The sequence below is a fragment of the Natator depressus genome, chromosome 27 (genome assembly GCF_965152275.1).
Source record: "Natator depressus isolate rNatDep1 chromosome 27, rNatDep2.hap1, whole genome shotgun sequence".
Classification (NCBI taxonomy): Eukaryota; Metazoa; Chordata; order Testudines; family Cheloniidae; genus Natator; species Natator depressus.
The window spans coordinates 8,755,744-8,771,065 of record NC_134260.1 but is presented as its reverse complement, the minus strand read 5'-3'; the positions used below and the strand labels follow the sequence as shown (position 1 = coordinate 8,771,065).

The 15,322-nt window shown below is 59.6% G+C and overlaps 2 protein-coding genes across 3 annotated transcripts in view; both read right to left on the bottom strand.

Moving 5' to 3' along the window:
• The window catches only part of MPP2 (MAGUK p55 scaffold protein 2), a 42,989-nt gene extending 41,068 nt beyond the window's left edge, over window positions 1–1,921 (bottom strand). For both annotated transcript variants that reach the window (XM_074940445.1, XM_074940446.1), the window contains exon 1: window positions 1,791–1,921. The gene's annotated coding sequence lies outside the window, so the exon portion shown is untranslated. The remainder of the gene's footprint in view (window positions 1–1,790) is intronic.
• Window positions 1,922–3,346: 1,425 nt separating this feature from the next.
• Window positions 3,347–12,930, bottom strand: LOC141978650 (pancreatic polypeptide-like). The gene is made up of 4 exons (XM_074940938.1): window positions 12,853–12,930; window positions 11,257–11,444; window positions 10,341–10,413; window positions 3,347–3,566 (listed from the first exon to the last, which is right to left on the bottom strand). The coding sequence occupies exons 2-3, from the start codon at window positions 11,442–11,444 to the stop codon at window positions 10,350–10,352; spliced, it is 252 nt and encodes an 83-aa protein (XP_074797039.1). The 5' UTR covers window positions 12,853–12,930; the 3' UTR covers window positions 3,347–3,566; window positions 10,341–10,349.
• Window positions 12,931–15,322: the final 2,392 nt, after the last annotated feature.

Genomic DNA, 15,322 nt, shown 5'->3' with positions numbered 1-15,322 from the left:
AACAGACTGGGCGTAGAGGAGATCCAGTGTTTTCTGGCTCCACCAGTGAGCACGGAAGTCAGGGTTCCATCCTAGGTCCCATGCCCAGATCCAGGAAGGTGTGCGGCCTAGTGGTTAGAACAGGGTACGGGGAGCCAGGACACACCATTCTCCGTTTCTAATGAATCACTGATTGTTTCTATTGTCTGTTGCTAATTTGCACCGGCTGCATGGTGCTCCGTGCTACTCTTTGCATGGGGGTAAAGGACAGCACGGGCAGCAGGGAATCAGGCCTGGCGGGTTTCCGCTGCCCGTCTCTCACTGCATTTCATTTCTTTCGCGCTGCCTCTCCGCCACCCCACAGCCTTGCCTCTAACCACAGGACGGGGGCAGACGTTTCTGACGGGAGAGTCAGCGCCGTGGTCCCGGGATATGAGCGAGACAGGCTGAGGGAGGGAATGTCTTCTTGGGACCCGCTTGGAAAGTACCAGCTTGCGAGCGACACAGAGCTGTTCTGTGGGGCAGACGTACAGCGAGGGGAACAAAGCCGCGGATTGAACCCCTGCCCAGATGGGCAGCTTGGCTGAATCCAGCCATTCTTCAGCGCCAGCAGGGCCCAAAGACTGGAGTGGTGGCGAGAGGCAGCGTGGGTCTGTGTGTAAACACGTCACTGCGTACAGGGGAAGCGACTGGCAGTGAGCTCATCGTAACCCCGTCCCCGCCCAATCTTTACACGGCCTAGGTAATTTGCTCTTTCATTCGGAATCTCTGGAACCTGGCAGCCGAGACTTCAAGCTTCACAATTGGATCAGGATGTGAAACCCACCGACACACCCCCGCCAGCTTGGGAAGAAGGGGGGACACAAACCAAGAGCTAGGAAGCCAGCCTTCCCCCCCTCCCGCCCCACCCCGAGCCCATTCAGAAAGCAGCTACTTTAATTCTTATGTAACAACGTGTTGCTCTTTGACATGCCCAAAGTGACACACAGCCGGAAGCCAAAATTTAGCATTTTTAACCGGGGAGGGACACAGCTGGGGAAGTGAAACCCACCAGCAGAGAAAATAAAATCCATTCCCCCACCCCACTCCACCCCACGCAAAAAAAAATCCGTGCCAACAAACCAAAGAGACGGTTCTCTCAATAGTAGGAATTCTGCAGCCCACACAAAGCCAGAGGCAGGGCTTAATTTGTGCCAGGGGCTGAGCCCTGGCACCTCTGGGCTTGGCAGTTCATAGCCCTGGCACTTCTGGGCCTGGCAGGGCCGAGCCCCGGGGCCACTCGGGGCCGGGCAGTTCAGAGCCCCGGGGCCACTCGGGGCCGGGCAGGGCCGAGCCCCGGGGCCACTCGGGGCTGGGCAGTTCAGGGCCCCGGGGCCACTCGGGGCCTGCTGCATCAGTTATGAATGTAAAAAAAATTACTTGAGCCCCCCTCCCTGCGCCTCTTTCATTACAAATTAAGCCCTGGCCGGAAGGGGGGAGAAGCCAAGGGGATCTGGGGACGGGGGGCTGGGGAGGGGGCAAGGGGAGCCGGCTGCCCCGGCGGGAGGCGAGGAAGATGGTCAGAGACACAGCTCGCCGGGCACCTATTGAAACTCCCCCAGCGCCCGGCTGGCAAAGTAAGGAGGCATTTCTCCTGGCAGGGATCCAGGTGTGGAAATGGGGGGGGGGCAGGTTGGAAACTGACCAGCCCAGGTGGGTGAAACTGACACATCAAAGGGGTCCCCCAGCAGCAGCCCTGCGGGGGGGGGTGTCAGTTTAGCTGCTGCGACCCCCCCCCAGCAGCTGGCAAAGGCGGGGGGGGGGGCTCTTACCTGCCCCAGCGGCGCTGCTCCAAGGCCCCCGGTCTGGCTCGGATGCGCGGCGGGGCGGCGCTGGGGTCGCTCCGCTCCCGCTGCGGCCACTCGCTTGCCAGCCTCCGCGCTGCCGCTGGGGCTCTTAAAGCAGCAACGCCGCTGGAAGGGGCTGGCCGGGTCCCACCGCCGAGCCGGGGGCCGGGCTGTTGGCCGGTCCCTTTCAACCCAGTGGGTTTCAACCGGGGGTCCAGGGACCCCTGGGGGCGTCCCAGGCTACGTCTCAGATCTCCCAAGGGGGCCCGCAGCCTGCCTCTGCAGGCAGGTGTGTGAATAAGCTGGTTGCCCCACCCTTGCAGACCTGACTTGAGCCAAGCAGGGGCTGCTGGGGCATCAGTTACCTCCAGCAAACTGGGGGGGGAAAGGGTGCAAGGGAGAGGGGGGTTGTGTTTCCAAAAGACCACTTGAAAGAGCACCAGGGTCATTTTTTAGGGGACGGGGCAGAGGACGGAGCCAAGGCCGTGCTAAGGCTGTGGGATTGGGCCCTGAGGGGCGGTGGGGGCAGAATGAAGGGGGTGCGGCTGGATGAGTTAATGGGAAGCAGGGGCGTGAATGGGAGGATAGGAGAGCAGAGGGTCCATTGAGGGACGGGGGAATGGGGAAACAGGACCGCGAAGGAGTCAACGGAGGAGAGGGGGGTGGGAGGGGATCGGCTCGTTCCCCCCCAACCCCAGAATTGGCAGGGAAGTGCTGATCATTCCTGCCCACAAAGCGCTTTGAGATCTCAATGAGGCTGTCCCCCTCCCTCCCTCAGAGTTTACGCGGACAGGCATGGGCCCCAGGACTGGCCTGGGAGGGAGGATACCAGAGGTTCCTCACAATCAACCCTACCCTGCTCCTTGCCCCTCTGCTTGCCCCTGCACTGGGTATTAGGATGGGGGGGAGCCACCAGGAGCCTGCTCGGCGGGCGCTGGGGGGAGGCGTGGGGCTGTGGGTCCAGACAAAGGCCAGGGAAGGTACTTCCACACGAGGAGAGGGTCTAGGGCTTGACTTCCATTCCCCACACACACACACACGCACACGCACACCAGGCTCCGTGTGCCAATGCAATGGGGCCAGACCTTCCAGGCCCTGAGGGTGAGGGGATTCCCTCCTACCCCAGGGAAGTACGGGCACATGCTCCCATGGAGGGGGTCACCCTGCTGTGGGACCATTCACCAGCCCATTCACCCCCCTCTCATACAGCTGCCCTGGGCCTCAGTGATACCCCTCTTGCCCCCTGGCCCTTCGCCCCTGCCAAGCGGATGCTGGCTTCACGGTCCCTCCCCCCGGGGTAAAGAGCAACCCCTATCCCTGGTGATTGGAATCTCAGCGGGCCCCCTGCGACACCCTGCTGTCAATGCACAAACACACACGCACAGACACGCACACCCCCGCCCCAGCCATCAAGATGTCCCAGCCCCTGACACCCCACAGCCGTGCTGCCCCCCCCCACCACCACCACCCATACGACTGGGTGTCTGCGCTCCCCTCGCTCCAGATCAAAGAGCAGCAAGCCGAATGCGTCTTCCACCCAGATTTATTGTTCTGATCATTATTCACATTAGTCTACCCAGGAACCGAGGGACAAAGAGAGAAGGTGGCACGGTGTTGGTTGCTTCTGAAGCAGGCGGCCCCGGGGGGCTCAGGAGGGAGGAAGAGAGGAGAATCACAGAGGGATCAGCGCCGGGGCTGGGTTTTTCCACCCCTAGGCCTTTTCCTGTTCACCCCAAGGCAGCTTCCGCTCAGGATCATGCCCTGCAATGACCAAAAAGACTCAGTTAGGATCCAAGAGACCCAGTCGGCGCCGCAGCCTAGGGATGCTGTGACCCCACGTCCACATCTCCTGCCCCCTGGTCTCCCCCCAACCCTATCCCTCCCGTCTGCCCTGTCCTCCAAGCCTGCTGCCCTTTGTAAGGGCATCCTGGGCCGAGTCCCTCTCTGCGGGCTGAGCTGGAGGGGTTTGGAGCTAAAAGCAGAAGCCTCCATTGTCCAGGGTAAAGAGCCACCTCTGTTAGCAGTCACAGCCCCAGGACACTCCAGCCAAGAGCCCCACGGCTTTAGCCTGGGTTAGAGATCGATACTTCCCCTGCACCCAACCTGTCTCCTCCCAGCTTTGCTCCGACACCTGCTTCTCCCCCTCCCCTGATCCTCCCCCACTCATGTCCCAGGACCCCCAGAGCAGCTCTCGGAGGACAGTGCCAAGCTGTATCCAGGACCCTGCAGAGCCGCCAGGTCTCCTGATTCATGCGGGGCAGGGGGTCCCCCCACGCTCCTTGTGTAAATCATAGAATCATAGAATATCAGAGTTGGAAGGGACCTCAGGAGGTCATCTAGTCCAACCCCCTGCTCAAAGCAGGATCAATCCCCAACTAAATCATCCCAGCCAGGGCTTTGTCAAGCCTGACCTTAAAAACTTCTAATGTCTTTCCAGACTGCCGTACCCCTTGCAGGAGGCTGATTGGTCTTGCGTACCCCAAGTTTCACCTCACTTAAAAACTTCTTGTTTACAAAATCAGACATAAAAATACAAAAGTGTCACGTCCCCACCAGTACTGGAAAATTGCTCCCTGTCTTGTGTTTACCATACAATGATCAAAATTAATCCATTGGAATAAAACTATTGTATAAACACGTCATTGTCTGGATTAAATGTTAGTTTGTACTGGCGTCGCTCGTGCTTTTTCTGTAGCTTGTTGTAAAACTAGGCAAATATCTAGATGTGTTGATGTACCCCCTGGAAGACCTCTGTGTACCCCCAGGGGTACGCGTGCCCCTGGTTGAGAATCACTGGGCTAAAGGACCATGGTTTTGGGGCGTGTGAGTCCAGCACTTGGTCCAAGCCTGGGGATACAAATCATAAGTTTTAGGGAGTGGGGTTTGGATCCCTTATGCCCTCTGACCTCTCTGCCCTGCTGCTTCTCACATCCCCCACCGCAGCCAACCGCGATGGGGAAACCCATCCGCTTGATGGGTCCGCTGAACCAATCAGCTGTCTCTGGCTGGGACTGTACAGCACCTCGCACCCCAGAACCCAGGCCTGGGTGGAAGCGTCTAGGCACTGCCATAAAACAAACAGTGAAGGGGGGCTGAAATAGCTCAAGCTGCCATGGAAAGTATCCTGCCAGGGGACAGAGTCAACGCCCAGTTCAGCAGCATGGAGCAGCTGGGAGAGCCGCTGTTTCAGGGTGCTGTGGGGACGTGGACCCAATGCACTTTTTAAAAATTATGTTTGGTGACACGGCTGCTTGGAGACTATTCCCAGCACAAAGGGGCCTTCCAGCTGGCAGAATCGGCCCCCTGAGAGACACCCCCACCCCGGGGCCAGCTCTCTTTAAGTTCTTTGCTCCCACCGCTCCTCTCAGGAGCCTGTTCCAGAATCGCGCACACACACACCCCCGGACGGTTAGAATTTACCCATTTCTAATTTCCAGCCGGAATTTGCTCACGGCCAGTTTATCCCCACTTGTTCTTGTGCCACCGCTGGCCTTTAGCTCCTGCAGGCAGACAGGTGGGATGCTGGGACAGCAGTGTCATCCGCTCACACCCCCCCCCCCCCGGGGGCTAACGTCTCCCCCAGCCACCCACCCTCGGAGCCCTGCACGCTCAGTGCAGACTACGTGCACCGAGCCAGCTCCCAGGTGGGCCTGGGGATTGCACCCCAGACCTTCAGCCCCCTCCCCCGCGAGCTAAAGGCATGGTCCCTTGGCTGGACGCAGCAGGGTGTGGCTGTCCCTGGGGCAGCCCCGAGAGGGAGACATGGAAAGGGGAATTTCAGGAGGGATCTTGTCCCCTCCTCCCAAGGGTGAGCTGGTCTGATGCTCTGCTGGGCCCCCCGAGCCCTGGCCGCCACTTCGGAGCAGCAGCCCCCCTCCCTGAGGGCTGTCGAACTGCAGGAGGTTGTGATGGGGCAGGTGTGACGCTGGGCAGGTGCGGGCAGCAGCTAGGCCCCCTGTAAAGAGGCTTCGCCCCTCAGCTCCACCCTCTGTTCCTGACACTCCAACGGCCGCCCTGCAGAGATGTTTCCTCCACCGTCCTCGGGGTGCTTGGTCCCTTGGGCTGACTCTCCTCGGGGTTCCCAACCCAGCTGAGTGGTAGCAATGATATTTCATTCCCCACCCTGCATTATTTAATGAGAAGAGGTTGTGGAGGTTAGAGAGCTAGACTCAAGAGCCTGCTAAGATCTTGGGATGGAGAGAGGAATGAATGGATGGATTTGTATGGGATAGCAAGGGAGGGAGGGATGAGTGGGTGTGCACGGGATACCGAGGGATAGATGGATGGGTGGAAGGACGGATGGGTGTGTATGGGATAGCGAGGGATGGAGAGATGGTGGGTGAGTATGGAATAGCGAGGGGGGGGTGTGACGATGTGACGCAGCAGGGAGGGGGGAGTGTTGACCTGGGAATGTGCCCTGGGGACTGGAGACCTGAGAGCCTGTCACCTGAGCCAGGAGGGGGAGGGGGAGGTAACACCTCTGCCCAGGAATGTGGACGGAGGCTGCAGCAGGGAACCTGCTCGGTGGGTTTAGTTTCAGTTTGGGGCTGGGTGGAGGAAGACAGGGAACCCCAGGGCTGGGGTCTAAGCTCCCTGCTCCCCCAGAAGGACTTCACTGAGGGGTCCTGGGTGTCCCCACAAGCTCTGTTTTGGACTGTGTTCCTGTTGTCCAATAAACCTTCTGTTTTACTGGCTGGCTGAGAGTCTCAGTGAATCCCAGGAAGAGGGGTGCAGGGCCTGGACTCCCCCACACTCCGTGACAGGGGGTGGGGGAGTATCGGACAGAGAGGGATGGGTGGAGGGATGGGTGGAGGGAGGGAGGGAGGGATGGTGGGGATGGGATAGAGAGGGATGGATGGAGGGAGGGATGGAGGGGTGGGTGTGTATGGGAAAGAGAGGGAGGGATGAGTGTGTATGGGATAGGGAGGGAGGGATGGATGGATGGATGGATGGTTGGTATGGGTTAGAGAGGGATGGTAGGTGAGTGTGTATGGGATATGGAGGGATGGGTGGAGGGAGGGATGGAGGGGTGGGTGGGTAGGTATGGGACAGAGAGAGAGGGATGGGCAAGGGATAGAGAGGGATGGTAGGTGAGTGTGTGTGGGATAGAGAGGGATGGAGGGATGGGTGGAGGGAGGGATGGGTGAGTGTGTATGGGATAGAGAGGGAGGGATGGGTAAGGGATAGAGAGGGATGGAGGGATGGGTGGAGGGAGGGATGGAGGGGTGGGTGGGTAGGTATGGGACAGAGAGAGAGGGATGGGCAAGGGATAGAGAGGGATGGTAGGTGAGTGTGTATGGGATAGAGAGGGATGGAGGGATGGGGGGATGGGTGGATGGAGGGGTGGGTGAGTGTGTGTGGGATAGAGAGGGATGGAGGGATGGGTGGATGGTGGAGGGAGGGATGGGTGAGTGTGTATGGGCTAGAGAGGGATAGAGGGATGGGTGGAGGGAGGGATGGAGGGTGGGTGAGTGTGTATGGGATAGAGAGGGAGGGATGGGTAAGGGATAGAGAGGGATGGTAGGTGAGTGTGTATGGGATAGAGAGGGATGGGGGGATGGAGGGGTGGGTGAGTGTGTATGGGATAGAGAGGGATGGGGGGATGGGTGGAGGGAGGGATGGAGGGTGGGTGAGTGTGTATGGGATAGAGAGGGATGGAGGGATGGGGGGATGGGGGGAGGGAGGGATGGGTGAATGTGTATGGGATAGAGAGGGATGGAGGGATGGGTGGAGGGAGGGATGGAGGGGTGGGTGAGTGTGTATGGGATAGAGAGGGAGGGATGGGTAAGGGATAGAGAGGGATGGTAGGTGAGTGTGTATGGGATAGAGAGGGATAGAGGGATGGGGGGACGGGGGGATGGGGGGAGGGAGGGATGGAGGGGTGGGTGAGTGTGTATGGGATAGAGAGGGAGGGATGGGTAAGGGATAGAGAGGGATGGTGGGTGAGTGTGTATGGGATAGAGAGGGAGGGATGGGTAAGGGATAGAGAGGGATGGTAGGTGAGTGTGTATGGGGATAGAGAGGGATGGAGGGATGGGTGGAGGGAGGGATGGAGGGTGGGCGAGTGTGTATGGGATAGAGAGGGAGGGATGGGTAAGGGATAGAGAGGGATGGTGGGTGAGTGTGTATGGGATAGAGAGGGATGGGGGATGGGGGATGGGGGGAGGGAGGGATGGAGGGGTGGGTGAGTGTGTGTGGGATAGAGAGGGATGGAGGGATGGGTGGAGGGAGGGATGGAGGGTGGGTGAGTGTGTATGGGATAGAGAGGGATGGGGGATGGGGGGATGGGGGGAGGGAGGGATGGAGGGTGGGTGAGTGTGTATGGGATAGAGAGGGATGGGGGATGGGGGGATGGGGGGAGGGAGGGATGGAGGGTGGGTGAGTGTGTATGGGATAGAGAGGGAGGGATGGGTAAGGGATAGAGAGGGATGGGATGGGGGGATGGGGGGAGGGAGGGATGGAGGGTGGTGAGTGTGTATGGGATAGAGAGGGATGGAGGGATGGGTGGAGGGAGGGATGGAGGGGTGGGTGAGTGTGTATGGGATAGAGAGGGCTGGGGATGGGGGGAAGGGGGGAGGGAGGGATGGGGGTGGGTGAGTGTGTATGGGATAGAGAGGGATGGAGGGATGGGTGGAGGGAGGGATGGAGGGTGGGTGAGTGTGTATGGGATAGAGAGATGGGGGATGGGGGATGGGGGGATGGGGAGGGATGGAGGGTGGGTGAGTGTGTATGGGATAGAGAGGGAGGGATGGGTAAGGGATAGAGAGGGATGGGGGATGGGGGATGGGGGGAGGGAGGGATGGAGGGGTGGGTGGGTATAGGACAGAGAGAGAGAGGATATTCCCCTGCAGCTGATGACAACCCCAAACAGGAGAAGCTTGTGCTAGTTTGCGAGCATCAGACAATGACACTGACCAGACGGCCTTGTCACCGACCACCCAGGCAGCTGGGAGAAGTGCCCAGGAGAGGGAATGGCTCGCTGGGGGAACGCCAGCGCTGCTGGTCAAGCCCTCCCAGTTGCAGGGGTTGCTCCATGACGCTGCTGAGGAGCTGAGCCCTTTGTAATGCTCTGATTTGAGCCCTGCGTCCCTTTCGCTCCATGGTTCATTCCCGGGGGAAGCCCCACGCCTGGCCCCGTAAGGCTGAACGGGGAGCAGGGCTTGTTCCACGGCTGGGGCCTGGTCTCCTTCCTCTGCAGCCCCTTCATCTCCCTCCTCCTCCTCCTCACACAAAGGGTGCGATGCCAGCCCTGGAGACATGGTCTGTCAGTGCCACCTAGCGGGCACTGTGGGAACGCTGAATGCCAAGGCCCCCCCCCTTGGCCATACAAACACTGTCTTCATGCAGCATCTTTTCCGGGACTATCCGGGCGCTTGGCAGACAGGTACAGACGCAGCCTCACAAGGGACCCTGGAGGCTCAACAGTATCGATATCCCCATTGTAGAGAAGGGGAAACTGAGGCCCCGAGAAGGGAAGTGACTCGCCCAAGATCACACAGCAGCCCAGTGGTACGGCTGGGAATAGAACCCAGAAGTCCTGACGCCCGCTCCCCTCTTCTACCTACTAAAAATACTCTCTTCCCAGAGCCGAACTGGGATTCCTGGTGCCAAGATCCCTCCTTGACTCCTTTAGAGACATCTGAGGAGAACCCTGGGTCCTTCTATAAACCAAGCGCCCACTCTCCTTCCAGAACTGGAAAATAGAACCCAGGCGTCCTGAGACTCCCAGCCCCCTGCTCTCACCACGCTGCCATCCAGTCCGACACACCCCAAACCTCTCTGTGATATTTCCTGCAGAGCTCTGAGCCTCCCCCAGCCCGTCCTGTGCGCCCGCTGCCCCCCACAACCAACGCCTGTTGCACTTTCTCCTGCAGGGGCCCGGTGCGCAGTGAGCTGGGGTAAGAACGGGGCTCTGAGCAGGGCAGGGAGACAGAGCAAAAGCCCAGGACCTCTCGCGAAGCCTGCCAGAGACACCCTCACATGAGCCACTTCGGTACCAGCCAGACACCTCGTCCTCCAGCAAAGTAATTGACCTGGAACCGGCCCCCCAGCCCTTGCCTCTGTCCCCACCCGCTGCCTCTGGGGTGGAAGGTGGCCTCTTCTCAACAGCTCCTGCCACACAACACATCAGAGCAGGAGGCGAAGAAGAACACGACCACCAGATATTTCGCAGGGCGGCCGAAGGGGATCGCCCAGCTTGGAACCCGGCCCGGCCCTTGCAAACGCAGGATCTTCAATGAGCGCACAGGGTTGGGGCCTCCCTTTTACGCCCCACCCGAAAACCAGCACCTCCAGGAGCACAGCACCCCCTAGCGCAGCACTGGGGCATGTTCTGTAGGAGCTCGGAGGGGAGAGAATCCCTCTGTCTCCCCAACACCATCGAGGGCAGCTCTGGCTGACCCCCCACTGTGGGATGGGGCTGAAGGGAAGGGCCCCCCTTACTGACTTACTGGTCTGCCGGTAACCTGCCGGTAACAGATGAACCAGTATGCAAGCACGCCCCATTCCTGAGCTCCCTCCCAGAACAGATCCTACCTGGCGGGTTTAGCATCCCGAGGGGTCATAGGGGTCTCCACAGAGCGTCCGGCTGCTGGATCTCTTGCCGTATCTAGGGGGGCAGGGGAGAAAAACACGCAGCCAGTCATGGCTTCTGAGATGGATACGCCAGGCCCCACGGGAGACGGGGGCCATGGGCTGGGACTAGGAAATCCAGAAGCTGGATATGAGTCAGCAGTGTGCCCTTGTTGCCAAGAAGGCCAATGGCATTTTGGGATGTATAAGTAGGGGCATTGCCAGCAGATCGAGGGACGTGATCGTTCCCCTCTATTCGACATTGGTGAGGCCTCATCTGGAGTAGTGTGTCCAGTTTTGGGCCCCACACTACAAGAAGGATGTGGATAAATTGGAGAGAGTCCAGCGAAGGGCAACAAAAATGATTAGGGGTCTGGAACACATGACTTATGAGCAGAGGCTGAGGGAACTGGGATTGTTTAGTCTACGGAAGAGAAGAATGAGGGGGGATTTGATAGCTGCTTTTAACTACCTGAAAGGTGGATCCAAAGAGGATGGATCTAGACTATTCTCAGTGATAGCAGATGACAGGACAAGGAGTAATGGTCTCAAGTTGCAGTGGGGGAGGTTTAGGTTGGATATTAGGAAAAACTTTTTCACTAGGAGGGTGGTGAAACACTGGAATGCGTTACCTAGGGAGGTGGTAGAATCTCCTTCCTTAGAAGTTTTTAAGGTCAGGCTTGACAAAGCCCTGGCTGGGATGATTTAATTGGGGATTGGTCCGGCTTTAAGCAGGGGGTTGGACTAGATGACCTCCTGAGGTCCCTTCCATCCCTGATATTCTATGATTCTATGATTCTACAATTCTATCCCGGGGGGCCAGGCCAGAGATGCGCAGCCGACCGGAGGCCCTGCCCCCTGGCTTAGCCAAGCCGCTTACCTGGGCCGCGTGACCATGTTGAGATACTGCTGGAGCTCATTGTAGAACTGGACCAGGTCCTCCACGGGGGCATTGTCCCCGGGGTACTTGGGGTGCATCGGGGCAGCACTGCCCAGGTGCCCCAAGAGCAGGGCCATGCAGCAGGCGAGGGAGAAGAGGGAAGCCCAGCGCCTGTGGGGGGCGACCATCTGGAGGAGGAGAGAAGGGAGAGCACACGCCGGTGAGATGGGGCGACAGCCCCCCGAAGCGGCACCCCGAGTGGGCTGGGGCTGGAGGGGAGGCCAGCGCAGGGCCGGGGAGAGAGACCCGGGCCACGGACACCACACAGGGGGAGGAGAGAGACAGGCTGGATGGGGCGCCGGCGTGGAGCGTGCCCGGCTGGCCTTGCCAGCGTGGGGACGGGCGAAGGCAGGCGGAGAGGAAAGGGGCGAGCTCGCGCCATGCTGAATGAGCCGGACGGGCGGCTGCTCGAGGGGTCCCTTGGCAACAGGGGAGAGGGGGACCCAGCCATGTTGCCATAGGAATGGCTGTGTATGCCATGGGTGCAGGGAGGAGAGGGCAGGCCCAAGGCGAGAAGCCGGTAGGACCCCAGGACAACAGGGGGTGGGAGGTGGGGGAGCCACTGAGCGAGCGAGGAGGGGGCTCTTGGGTTTCTCAACTACTCCAAGGGCGGTAGCCGGGCTCAGGGAGCGCACGGCCCACCTGTCCACTGGGAGGCGGTGGGGCTGGAGGACGAGCCAGCCAGCCCTGGAGCAGGAGAGCACCGGAGGGTGCCTGATTCGTAAGGAGATGGTGCTGGCTTGTGCGGGAATTGCACACGCCCGCCCTGTACTTGTGAGCGCACACACAAACAGTCACAGCCGCCCTGCACTCCCAACTGCCCGCGCACACAAGCCCAGCCGTCTGCGTATGTGCATGCAGACACACACACACAACGGCACGTACACCACGTGAATCCTTGGAGGCGCTGGCATACACATAGCTATCTGCCCCTGCTCACACCCGTGCTCGCACCCCCACTCGCACCACGGACGCACAATCACAGACGTGCCGACACCCGCAGGCTCACACACACACACGCCCGCGCGCTCACCCGTTCACACGGACCTGGCCGGACACCCAGCACCACACGCTCAGACGTTTCCATTTCCCCAGCTACCGATCCCGAGCCCCTGCCCCTGGCTCCATCTGTCCGGGGAGGAAACGTCTCCTTTTGTGTCCGAAGGCAGCCAACCCTCCCGCCAGGACCCACCAGCTACCGGCCACTCTGCCAAGCAATGCCCCCAGCCCTGCTGCCCCAGATCCGCCTCTGCTCGTCCTGCATTGGTACTGAGAGAGGGTGTGGGAGACCCCCCTGAGCCAGCCCTCCACCTCCCCACCCCGGAATCCCAGGGCACTCTCCAGAACTATGGGGCATCTGTGCCGCAGATGTGCATGGAGCTGTACAACACGAATGCAGATTCGCTCCCTGCCCTAGGCAGAGGGCACCAACGTGGGGTGCTGGCAGGCTTGCCAGCTGCATGTCGGGTAGGAGGGGGCAGGGCCCCATTCCCCCCTCCCACTGAATCCCCCCAAGTCCCAGCCCAGTGGGCTTACCCTGATCCAGCGGGGTGCGGTGCAGAGACGCAGTGCGACACAGGGGTGCGGGTGGCCTGGCTGAGTCCCTCCGTGATCTGCACTGCCAGAGCCAGCTCCGGAGGTTTATATCTCCCCTTACACCCCCCCAAGCCCCCCTCCCGCCTGCCCCTGCATCATCACTCCCCCACTCTGGGCAGCTGCTCTGATGTCACCGTCCGCTCGCGCCGCCCACCCCCGCTGGGCAGTGGGTCCAGGTCCCTCCTCCCCAAGCAGTCTCCCTAGCACCATGACTGTCTCTTCCCTTTGCTTAACTCTGGGAAGGATCCAGAAGCTATGAAGAGGGCGCCCCAAAGACAGACACAGGGTAATCCAGCATCCCCATGCCCTTGCCCCCAAGAGGGGAGACCTGGGCTCTGTGGGGGTCTCCGGCTGGGAGAGGATCTCAGCTGTCCAGGAGATGCCAATTGGGATGATGTGCTAAGGGCGGACTTGCCCTGAGGGGAGAGGCCACTGGAGACACCCCAATGTGCCCACTCTCCTCCCCCAGCCCAGCTCTGGGACCCCACAGAGGCTGGGAGGCCCCCACACAGGGTCCTGTGTGGGAACAGGCATCCATTGTTCAGCGCCAGGGGAGGTAGGGTTAATATTTCACCAGATCAGTCACCGCTGAGCCCCTCCGAGCCCCCTGCAGAGAACAGCCCCCTCCCACTGACCTCTGAGAGCCAAGGGGGATGAGGGGTCCAGACCTTTCACTGGGGAGAAGGGGACCGACAAGATGCCCAGGATGGGCCAGAAGGTGTTTGGCCCAAGGCCTCCCAGTGAGTCAGTGGCAGAGCCTGGCCTGGAACCCAGGAGTCCTGATGTCCCATCCCCTGCTCCCACCACCTCATGCAGCTGCTTCATTGACCTGAGGGGCCTTGTGTTTGCAGAGGGGTCTCTCCCCCAGTGCTCTTTGCCCCACGTGGGAGCTTCCCTGCATGTGCATGGAGAGACCGTTCAATTAAGGTGGACAGAGGGTAGTGGGGCGATAGATTACGTTACATTAGAATAAAACCAAAGCCCCCACGGGAAGCCCCTCTGGCCTCCGTCAGAGACAGCCTGGCAAATGGGAATCTGCAGCCAGCCCTGGTGCAGGAGGAGAGAAGAAGATAAGAACGGCCACACTGGGTCAGACCAAAGGTCCATCGAGCCCAGTGTCCTGTCTTCCAACTGTGCCCATGCCAGGTGCTTCAGAAGTAATGAACAGCCCAGGGAATCATCAAGTTGCCCTGTTGCCCACTCCCAGCTTCTGGCAAACCGAGGTTAGGGGCACCATCCCTGCCCATCCTGGCTAATAGCCATTGGTGGCCCTGTCCTCAATGAACTTATCTCGTTCTTTTTTGAACCCTGTCATAGTCTTGGCCTTCACAACATCCTCTGGCAATGAGTTCCACAGGTTGACTGTGTGTTGTGTGAAGAAAGACTTCCTTCTGTTTGTTTCAAACCTGCTGCCTATTCATTTAATTTGGTGGCCCCTAGTTCTTGTGTTATGAGGAGGAGTAAATAACACGTCCTTATCTACTTTCTCCACACCAGTCATGATTTTATAGACCTCTGTCACCTCTCCCCTTAGTCGTCTCTTTGCCAAGCTGAAAAGTCCCAGTCTTATTAATCTCTCCTCATACGGACCCCTAATCATTTTTGTTGCCCTTTTCTGAACCTTTTCCAATCTATATATTTTTGAGATGGGGCCACCACATCTGCACGCAGTATTCAAGAGCCAGCAGTTGCAGAAGAATCCTGGCATCTGCCAGCAGGTGGCACCCCAGGCCGGGCAGTGCTGGGAGCCCACAGCTAGGCCAGGGTCGCGGGAACCGTTCCCAGGAGCTGGGGAAACCCGGGCCAGGGAGGGTCAGTCCCGGCGGGCCCAGATGTGGGTGATGGAGGCCGAGGGCTGTGGAAACTCTGGCTTTGGAGCTGGTGCAACCGTGGCTGGAATCCTGCATGCAGAGCCGGGGCCCACAATTCAAGGATGCCGGCAAACTGGAGGCAGGGGCCGGGGGGGGTCCGAGGTTATCGCAACTGAGCTCCTGGAGTCTCTCTCTTTAGCTGAGCAAAGAGAAGGCGAAGGGGTGACTATCCCAGTCCGTCCATCCCTCCAGCGGGAGCCACGCGTTGGCAACGGGCTCCACCGTCTAGCAGGCAAAGGTCTAACAGGCTGGAAGTAGAAACTGGACAAATTCAGACTGGAAATAAGGTGCAAGTTGTTACCCGTGCAGGTAACTGACCATTGGAACAACGTGCCCAGGGCTGTGGTGGATTCTCCGTCACTGGCAGTTTACAAATCCCACACGGACGTGGGTCTGGAAGATCTGCTCTGGTCCAGCCGGGAATTAATCCAGGGCAGCTCTGGGGCCTGTGTTATGGAGGAGGTCCCTCTCCGTCACAATCTATGAAAGGTGGGCTGGTGCCCAAAGTGGAACAAAGCCAAATCAGGGGACATGACGCC